The 11,579-nt window shown below is 33.0% G+C and overlaps 1 protein-coding gene across 3 annotated transcripts in view; it reads right to left on the reverse strand.

Moving 5' to 3' along the window:
- LOC126856275 (heterogeneous nuclear ribonucleoprotein L) overlaps positions 1-11,502 on the reverse strand; it is a 145,214-nt gene extending 133,712 nt beyond the window's left edge. For all 3 annotated transcript variants that reach the window (XR_007688344.1, XM_050604668.1, XM_050604667.1), the window contains exon 1: positions 11,098-11,502. Coding sequence is in view for 2 of the 3 variants with exons in the window: in XM_050604668.1 (XP_050460625.1) it covers positions 11,098-11,160 (63 nt within the window). In the remaining variant the exon portion in view is untranslated. The remainder of the gene's footprint in view (positions 1-11,097) is intronic.
- Positions 11,503-11,579: the final 77 nt, after the last annotated feature.

Genomic DNA, 11,579 nt, shown 5'->3' on the forward strand with positions numbered 1-11,579 from the left:
AGGATCCGATATCTGGAGCTAACTCGATTTCTCGTCGCCGATCCTTTTTCATCGCGCAACATTTTTAACGTACGGCGCGCAATGTATGTTAATACGCTTAGAAATGTTTTTCACGAATTTTAAGTGCGATAAAAATGTTAAAGTAATATGCCATTCTTTGGACATTGTGTGATTTGCCATTATTTTTTTTCAATATTTTATTTCTAAAAAAAATGTGGAATATTTAACATACAAAACAAACTGTTGCAAAACTCTCTTTTATTTTCATTGGAGACTTAATTTTTTATTTTTTTTTTAAATGTATTATGTATAATTAATTAATCTTGCAGTCTGAAATATTATTCATATATATAAAAACTGTATTTAATTTAGTCAACTTTAAATCAATGATTTGAATTGATGTTAATACTCTTCGATAGATAACAAAAAATTGAAGTAAAATATACATAATACATTTAAAAAAATAAAAATTAAGTCTCCAATGAAAATAAAAGAGAGTTTTGCAACAGTTTGTTTTGTTATGTTAAATATTCCATATTCCACATTTTTTTTAGAAATAAAATATTGAAAAAAAAAAAAAACAATGAAAACATTTATATGAAACTCGTTCGTTTGTTTCGATTTTATAGTTATTAAAAAAATTTTCAGTCTTCTACAATAATTTTTCAGTAATTTTGCGAAATTATTGCTTATCATTAATAATGAAATGACGTAAATGTGGATGGAATGCAAGAACTTTTCACCTATGAAAACTTTACCAAACTCAAAAGCGCGGTAGAACAACGATGAAGCATTTCGCGAATTTGCGAGTTTTATATTAAACTTTAAATTATTAAGTTTAAGTTAAGTAGTCTATCTCGAAAATCGCCAACTTTAAATTGCAGAGAGATAATATAGATATCTACGTTAATGTAGAAATATTATATTATTCGTTTGATGGACGTAATATGATATCGATCCAATTATTATTCGTAGCGATAAGGACCGCTGATAAAGAGGTTAAGTGACGATTTTCATGGAAAAGGCGATATCTTTCCGTAAAATGATGAAAGTATCGCAATCGGCCAATTGAAGGCACGATAAGCCAACGGACACGATTTCATTATGTTAACATTCGCCGTCAGGTACGGATTTCTGACCGAAAAGATTTTATATGCGATACCGACGATACATACGATATCGAATTGTCTTTAGAGTTCGATTTTTCCCTCAAAAATTTGAAATACCAAGCATAAAATATCAAATGTAAAAATTGCACGTCATGTAAAAAGCATTACACGTAATAATTTTTTATTTCGCTAATCAAGTCTGCTTAGAACATCTGTTATACAATCTAATAATGTTATCAGTCTAATAATAAATTTATTAATCAAATACAAATTTTTTACAAAAATCGACCATCTTTGATACGCAAATATAAAATTCAGTGGTTTTAAAAAAGAATTTTTAGATTTCTGCAACCGGAGCATAAAGAGAGAAAGAATTGTGTTATGCAATCGAGCAAAAAAACAATGTTACTTCTTGTTATCATAATATATTATACCTCATTTACTTCACGCGATAATAACTCAAAATGGAATTATTTTGAGTTCATTAAGAACAAGGCCAACCAGTTAAGTATATGTGCGAAATAGCTCATGTACATTAAATTAATCAGGCATTTTAAAAATTATCGTAAAATTATTAGAAAAATATTTAGAAAAAAGTATTAGAAAAATATAAAAAAAAAAAAAATCGATATAAAAGACAACGTTTTTCTCACTTTTCTCATCTTTTTGTGTAATTTCATTTATAAAATATATTTTTTTTAATATACAATTTCTCTATTGATTTTCGTTATGTCAAATGTCTCGCATGCAATTTCAAGCTAGAAAGATATTATCTTTATACTGTTTTATCTATTCTGAAGTTTCTACTTTGCATATGCTAATCAAGTTGCGAATTTGAAAAGATGCATCAGGTTGCTGCGGGCGTGCATCTGATTTTAATGCGAGTGATAAAATCAAAAGAATGCGATTGAATGTAGAACGTGCGGGAAAATCACATTTGCATTTGCAGAAATATTCGACGGACAAGAGAGTAATTCCCATGCGGAAACACGCTCGCCCTGCCCGATTAAAATTCGCGATGTCATATCGCAGTTTGCGCATCTCTATTGATCATTACAAACGGACATCTGGCTCGCATTTCGCAATTTGCATAGAGAGCGCTATATGAGCGTGAAAACTGTCTTGCGTGTCGATCACAATCGGTCTCGCGATTTTAAAAGCGATTGCATCTAGATTAAGAAATGCGCCAAATTGTGACGCAATATGAGAAAAAGAAAAAAGTATGATGTGTGAAATATATGTCAAGAGATTAAAGTCGACGACGTACATTATAACATAAAATTAATATTAATGTTATTTAATATTTAAAGAATGACAGTTGCGAATAATAATCTTAATTAACGAGATTAAAGATGATTAATAAAATAATACCCCCTGGCCCCCCGCCGCCGCACGCGCGCGCATTGCCAAGAATCCTCTTAACGAAGACAAAAGAGGTGCGAAAAGACTTTCAGCGATCAATATGCCCCGGACGTTGCGTAATAACGTTTTTTAAGAACTGATCCTGGAAGGCGCGACCCGTTAACGAGGGTTAGTGACTTTATTTCGGTGCGGTTATTTCGGACTGCGTAAGTACCGAAATAAATGCAGCAACGAGAAGGCGCGCGAAAAAAGTGCGCATTTCCGCCTCGAAATAGCTGGCGAATTTTACACATGATTCACGCAAGCGTAATATTAACTCTTTTTCCGTCTAACAGATTTCTAGAAACTGCTCGTAACTTTAATGAGAATTTTCGAGTATTCAAATTTTAATTAATTTAATTCACATTTTATGCCAACAATATATGACAGCGTTTTAAATATATGAAACAATTTATCGTTTGACGGATAAAATATTTTTTTTTTTTTTCATGATACATATATAAATATATTAATATATATATATATTTTTTTTAAATATAATTATTCAAATAAAATTTATTAAAATAATATTTATAGATGCGTTGTAAATCATTGAAATTCTATTCTTTATTGAACTTCCTGTTCTTTAAACGAATATACACATATATATCATCGTTTGCGCTCCGCAATAATCCCGATTAACGTGACCTACATCCAGACATAATACGCCCGCAAAAGATTAACCCCTTGTAATCAGAAAGACCTCTGACCAAGCAACATAGCAACAGGATTCATTTAAGGCTACCGCAACTTCCATAATTACAAATTCTCATTTAAGTTTATATTATTAGGTTAAATAATATGTTATACATTTTCGACGTAATATGTAGCAAGTTTTTATGATAGTTTCAAAAAATTTCACCTTTATCTTTTTCAAAAATAAAAAACGGCGACATTTCGTCCTCTTGAGAATAAATAAATTAAAGTCTGTTAAAGCCAATGTCCAAAGTTGGCTCCGCTCTCGTTAACCGCATGATGCATCGTGCAGTAACGAAAGAAAGGCGAGGTTCTGGGTTATCCTTTCTTGTTCTGGCAAATGTGCACGACATTCTAATGTCTAACGAAGCAGGGTGGAAACCGTATTCGCGCCGCATCGAGAAAGTGCGGAGAGTTTGCGCGCCCGAGTCATCGTTCATTTGCAATTCCGAGATACGAGTTCGTCGAATACGATGTTCCGAGGTTGAAATGAGGTAGTAGACTAGGAATTTATTGGATCGTTCAGAGTTCTCGGGGGTGCGAGATTATTTCTTCGAAGTGGCAAATTTGTCGCCTCTCGTAGCCAATAGATACTATAATCTTTCGCGAAAAGTACGATGTATAATCAAAATTATATTATATTATATTATATTATATATAATTATATTATATATATTATATTATTTTGATTACTTGCGCTTGATGCATCGTTTTCACGTGGTTGCAATCTCCGTTTTGAATACAAACAAATTGATAAAAAATATGCACATATGCAATGCACAATACGAAATGAAATAACTTTGAATGATTTATATACCATGTAACATCCTTAATAATATTTTCTTAAAATCGAACGATATCTAATAATAAAGGATTTAATAAAAGAATTAATAAAAAAAGGATTAATAAAAAATAAACGGAAAGATCATAAAAGATATATATTTTCTGTGACACAAAAAACTAAGTTATATAAATTTAAGTTTTCGATAATCATTATTAATAATCATTACATCTATTTTCTATAATTAAATTCTATTTTATAATTAACGACAATTTTGAACTACATAAATGTAGCATTCGTCGTTGCCTTGTGTACCATGGCAGATTAATGTGCAGGAGAATCACGCGACTGCGTACACTCAAAGTATCCACCGCGACGCGGGTTAACGAGAACAAAATGAAAAAGAGATTCGCCTCGCGTACTCCGATTTCAAGCATTCGCCATGGTGACGAGGTCTTTCCACGTGAGAGACATCATCGTCCGTTACTAGCGGAGATGCTTTGAGATAGCATACTGCGCGTAGGTGTACGTACGTATGGCTCTAGCGTACGTGTATAAGTGCACTCTCGAGGTAAAGATATTTCGGTCCTCGTGACACACCGAAAAGACTCACAAAACGAAAGAACAGCGTCGACGAACTTGAGAGACAGCTTGACTTTACGCTGGCAGAACTGACCGATTCGCTCGGATATAGAGACGGTACCGCGACTTCGCCACTTTTAGATATCGATGCTTTTATTCAGCCAATACGGAGAGAAGTAGGTAAATATGATAAATGTGGCTTGAGGGTAACCAATATTTATTTATTCGATGTGGTGGTGTGAACAAGTGACAAATGTGAGGTCAGTTCCGGCCGTTTTGATGCAGAAACACGACCGGAGCACAAAAAATCGGATATATAGTTCCTTTCTTTTATAATATTTGCTTCTTAAATACACTGATTACACCGAGAAAAATTTTTGAATCTGCATGTTTCAAAGGATTTAATAAAGTCAAATTTAAAACAAAAATCAAATTTTCGTAATTTTATGATAATTTTATATAATAAAAATGTTGATTAAATAATATAAAATCAAATGATATATACTTTACATAAATACTTTACTAATTTTTTATTTAATAAAAATGCTTAGATGATGAATAAAAAATCAACATGTTTCAATCTGAAAGAGTATCATGTATATATATATATATATATATATATATATATATATATATGTAGTATATTTTTATTTACGTCACACATGTCGAGGTTAGGGCCTAAATATGAAAAAGAAAAGTGTCAGGCATCAAGAGAAAACAGAAATATATTAGATGCAGTATGTCAAAACAGATGTTCGGAATTTTTTTAAATAATAACAATAATTATAATATTTTATGTAAAAAAATAATATTCGTATTAAAATCGTATTTGAAATTTTTATTTAGAAAAATTTAAAAGTGCAGATTATTCAAAAATATTATCTCTGCTAGTCTTTTCCGAGTTCTTCAAAGATGAATCTCGAATTGCGAAAGTCTTAAACATATTTCTCGGAATATTTTCTATGCGACGGAGGATGGGTAAAATGATACGAGGAACAGCGCAGACAGTTGGAAAAGTTGCGACTATGTGCGAAACGCAGCTCCTATCTACGAATGACGTCGCTCGCAAAAGCTGGCGAAGCTCATGTGAGCGAACGGATTCGTTTCGGAGAAATATCGTGACTTATCCTGCTACACTTGTCACAGGACATGCAAAATTTATGCTTCCATCATGCATTCGCGGAGCGGTTCTTCATCAGAGAAAAGAATTTAAACGATCGGGAGCACGCAACGAGCACATCGACTATCGCTTAACATGACAATATGCATGTAAGATACAGTTTTGCGTTTAATATGCTATAATTATTCAATTATCATTTGTATAAATCTCTGAATATAGATTTTAAAATAATTCAAAACTAATTATGTATACGTAATCTTTTACAGCTTCTTAAAGCGTCGACAATATAAATAATATTTTTATTCTTTTTTTTTTTATAAAAATGTATTATTTTAATTATGAAATGTCTTATTTTTATTAGTGTACTATAATCAATAAAAGAATGTATTAATATTAAAATAATTATTGTTAGATAAAAAATATTTAAGAAATACTAAAAGCTTGATACGTTAATATTTTCTGTTGGATTAAAGATTAAAATAGTGTATAACATGCATGCGAGTTTAAATAACAAAATCGATTTGCCATCCAGAAAGTTTGCGTCAAAGTTCAAGCTTTCGAGCAAGCAAATTTGCTTTCGTGATCTATTTTCATCCGATTGTGCTAACACTGCGAGTTTCCGTGCGTCTCGCAAGGAACTATCGACGTCAAATCTTCTCCCGCGAGTACGCGAAGGAAGGATACCATGGTAAATATTTATTCACTACTCTTTTTTTTTCAAATGGATACGAAGGTAGGATAGAGGGAGATAAAGAATTCATCGAGCTGGCGTCACAATTTTGTGAAGAAAAAAATTTTTTTTCACCAAAATCAAGTATTTATAGAGCAAGACACATATATATTTGAATGTAAAGATGTCCCTTGATGGGAAAATTTAGTAGACGTAAAAAATAACTAATATAGACAATAAGAAAATGTATTAATCTCTTTTTTTGAATCATGCACCTTGCTATCTTTCCTGAAGAATCATTCTTTTGACTTTTCAAATTATGTAATAAATTATTCAAGTATATTTATGGGATGTCGACCCACATATCGAGCGATATTAAGCATGATGAAATATTAATAAGCTGTACGAACAATATTCAGGCATATTCGTTTCTGATATAGACGTTTCCAAGTCATTTGATAATAAAATATCCGATAATTCAAACAATTCTCTAAGTGTTTTTCAAAATACATTCAAAAATTAGTCATAAAAATTATTGATTTAATAATATTGTTAGATTTTAATAATTACTCTACTATATTATTCTTTCATGTATGAAAAGTAAATAGAAATAATTTCTTTGGACGCTTTAAAATTTTTTTTTTTGTTGAATAAAATTCGAAAATTAAAAGTAAGAGTTCTAGCTATACGATTGGAAAGATACGGAATCGATTTATTGATACATTAACTGCCATGCGTACACATAACGTAAAATATGCTTTGTTATATCAACGGAGTTTTTGCAGCGACTATCAAGGTAACAGTATGAGAGAAGGTCGTGAGATAGTAATCATCGCGACAATGGCCTTAACTGTTACCAGCGTAAGTCATAGACATCGGTTAATGATCGAGACACCGACCGATAACGATGCATCTATATCAGAGAGAAATATCCTCTGTATCACAAACGCGATTAAGTCATCCCTGTGCGAGATTCATTATGAGATTCTTCATCAACGGAATTCGTTAAAAATGAATATTGATTTAAAATAATTTTAACAAAAGTAAGCTTTAATTTCTAACCATGAAAGATAGTTTATTATTATTTAATATATATGGCATATATTATTGGCAAATATATTTTTATATCTTAATATTTGCTTAGAATTATATTAAAATTATATTTAAAAAATATTTAAAAAATTATATTTAAAATTATATTTAAAATTATATAATTTGTAAAAAAATATAAATGAAAAAATATATAAAGTACAATAATGTTTTGTGGAAAATGCTTTAAATAGATGAATAATTTGCAGAGGTATTTATTGATCCCGCTGGGTATATGCACATAAGAAAGTTAATAGTTTGAAATATTTATGCAAGTCCGAAATCTCTTCTGGTTTACCATTATGATATCTTTATATTAACGTTAAATTATGGCTGTGTATTATCTTAACCTTCTAAGCAATTTAATTTATATAATAAACTATGTAATAGTATTTTTATTTTTACAACCGATATATGTATATATTCTTTGATATGTATTTCTTGAAAACATACTGCGAATAAGATAAGAATTGGCTCGTTGAGTTGAAAAATGTTGATTATTAACAATAATTTTCAGTTGAATAAGAACGATATTTTATTATATTGGAGAAAGTTTTTTTTGCTATTCTGCAAACAAATCATTCGGATTTTGCCTCGTTAATCTTCGGCATGAAATATACGATAATCTTCTAAACGTGACACAACCGAACATTTATTCCTCCGGTGCACAATATTTCTTTTCGCATTTTATTTATATAAAATACCTATGCTTAATCCGCGAGATTAATGCATGCGTGTCTCGTTGTATCTGACGTAAAACAGGTTCTGACGTAAAAAGTCCATCGACTTGGTGTAGCGCGTGATAATAGTGCGAATGAAAGTCGATTTATGCGTTAACGCAACCGAATCATTTGAACTCGACTCGATATTACTCGACCTGTATTGATAAATAGCAGCCCCGAATGCATTCTAAGCTCAATGGGGACGAAGTTGCATTGCGATGAAAAGGGTTCTTTCGATGTTCGCGCGCGCGTGTTATCCCGACATACATATTCAAAGCTCATAATAAACCGGAAGTGTATCAAAGAACAGTAATTGTATGGAGTGCATACACGAGAAGCGAATAGGTGTATAAGAAGAGTGGGAAAGAAGGGAAAACACGAAGTATCGAGGCAAAAAGAGATAATAAATTATAAAGTACGAATTCTTTGCAGCGGTATCGATCGTATATGTATAAGAGAGGGATTTTACGAGACAGAAATAAATTGGAAATCCTGCTAACATTATACCCGACGGTATCTTCGTCGATACATTGCGGATATCTCGAGGGAACGTCCATCGCCGACGCCATGCATCGCGCGCTGATAACGCGTGCGGAATTATCGATCACGGAGCGCGCTCGCGCGCGCGCGCGCCGGCTTTGTTTTGTACGCGCATCATCCTCACGTTGCTCATTTTGCGACAAAGATAACGCAATCTGCCGATATATACTCAGTGTCGTTCGGATAACAGGTTGCCGTCGCGACGCCGATACGTCTTAACATCGTGAAATTCCTATGATGCGTGCCAAACAATTTGAGCATTCAGGATAACATAATACGATTAATTAATTAACACAAAATTAAATTTCAGTTCGCACTCGCGATTGCGCCGCTCACGTTATTTAATGAAGCTAAAGTAAGTATGGATTTGAGAGCACGAAATTTAAATTCTAAACTTGGCATTAAATTTTACACAAAATAGATTTATTTTTATCGCCTAAATTGTACGATATTATTGTACATTGATTTGTCCTTTTTATCGTCATTGCATCTCTATAATAATTGGAATAACTTTTATCAGTGTTCCATAAGTCTTTGTGAATTAATATATTTACGTAGAAAAATAATAGGATACTTTTTAGATTTTAAAGCTAATAATTTTCAAAAGTATTTACAAAACAAGAGTGCGTTCAAATAAATAAACATGATTTATCCTGTTTATTATTTGTACAAAGTAAAAAATAAACAAATATTTCACGTGATATCTAAATGAATGAAATGTGAGTGAAAATATCGTAATTTAACAAATATAGTCATAATTAACTTTTCAATGTAGTCTGCGAAAATTAAATTGATCCTGTATATATCGAAAATACACAATTCCCTCATCTCGCATATAGAATACAATTTTAAATTAAGATTGTACATATGCAATATAAGAGACTATAATTATCTTTTTAAATTATGTTACGTGAGTTGTCCCCTCCCCGCGCCCACACACATACATAATAAATCTACAAATTCCTTTTTTTCTATTCAAAGTCGATTAATAATTAAATAATAAAAAAATTGTTTAATTGATATTTTTCACAATTTCTTGATATTTAATACTAAAAAATATTTTGACAATATTAAAGCTTTTAATAATTATTTTAAATTAAAGAAAGAATAAATCTTGTTATTCATTTTCTAAAGTGTCACTCCAAAAGTGTATCGTTCTTTATTTCAAAATTTTGTGTTCTTTACATTTTCATTATTTAAAAATTATTACCGCTAAAAAATTCATTAAAGAAAATTTGATCTTAAGGTTGTACAAAAATTTATAAATAAGCAGCTCGAATCTGGGATTGCATATATCTTTTAGATAAGATAAAAATTCGTTAGAGTATATACATCGATTATCAACGTAACGTGCAAAGTTGCTTTTCAGTTTCTGATCGCGATGTTTAATAATTTGGCTTTCTATTAAAATTATGCGCAATTGCTTTTTCATTTCAATATTTTTTTTTTATGAAATATGCAATATATTTGCGATACTAGAAAAATATATTAACAATTATATATTTTTAAAATTTTTAAATTTGCTTTTATTTAAAGTGATCGATGATTTCGACAAGAGTATTAATTTGTTCGTCTAGATGTCTATAAAAAAAAATATGTATCAAAAGCTAAAAAAAAAATATTAATTTATTTATTCTTTACCAATCATTTACAGATCGATCAGATAATTCCCTTCTAAGAATGGAAAAACAAATATAATATATTCATATGAAATATTTCTCGAAAACTTAGACTAATGTAATTTCCTTTCGATGTCATGTATGATAATTTTTGATTGATGAAAATTCACAATAATTTACAGAAATGATCGACGAACATTTCATACTAAATTGACTCGCATCATAGTTTTTTCGCAGTGAGAGGACTGGAGGAAAGGGGAAATATTTTCACGATATATTTGCGAAACGATGAGACGACCGGCGGAGCGACGGATCAGACAGACAGACAGACAAACGATCGACATGTCAATCGCGTCGGTTCGCTACTCGACTGTCGTGAACGGCGGCGAGTATGACCCCCTCCCCCCCCTCCTCCCACCGAATTGTTATCGAAAGCGAGGCAAACCGGCGGCGGGCGAAGATGGACATGCCTATGTAGATACATACACGTATGCATAGCATGCATCGGAGTCGCGGATAAATGGCGCCCCGCGCGTCGCTCTGAAATCTAGCGTACTCGGGGGACGCGCGGCGGGACGCGGGGCACGCACCCGACCATGATTATTACACCGATAAATGGCGACGCGGCGCGGCTTCCCTCGCGTCGCGCGAGCGCCGTCCATTCCTCTCCGCGAGCAATAACGGCGAAAAACGGTATAATGCAATAACGCAAGGGGCTTAAGGCCACTCGATGCACGATGCTCGATAATAATTGGCGGTTGCACTTACCCTATGTCCGGATTCCTCGAGTCGCTGCCTTTTCGAGTGCGGACCGTCTCCGTTGAATGCCATTCTCCGTTGAATACCGGGCGACGCTTTTTGAATCGGAGCACTCGGCGTTGCGACAACAACGACGACGATGAACGACAAACTACGGCGACGATGACGGTGACGACGACGTGACGACGACAACGACGACGACGACGACGACGACGACACGAGGGTATTGTGTATACCGCTCGCAATTTCTTTCACACCGTGCCGATGATCTCGTGCGCGCGAACGGGGCAGGGGAAAGGAGGAGAAAATAATAATCGGTAGGACACACGACGCGAGACGAGAACGGACAAACGCGCGAGAGCGGCTTAAGGGAAACTGTGCCTAGATCTCGCCGGACGAACGTCAACGCTTCGTGAGAACTGACGACCGGCTAGCGCGACGCGCCCTACCGCCGGCGCCGTCAAACAATTCGAGTCTTTGAGACGTCGACA

Source organism: Cataglyphis hispanica, chromosome 18, assembly GCF_021464435.1.
Source record: "Cataglyphis hispanica isolate Lineage 1 chromosome 18, ULB_Chis1_1.0, whole genome shotgun sequence".
NCBI lineage: Eukaryota > Metazoa > Arthropoda > Insecta > Hymenoptera > Formicidae > Cataglyphis > Cataglyphis hispanica.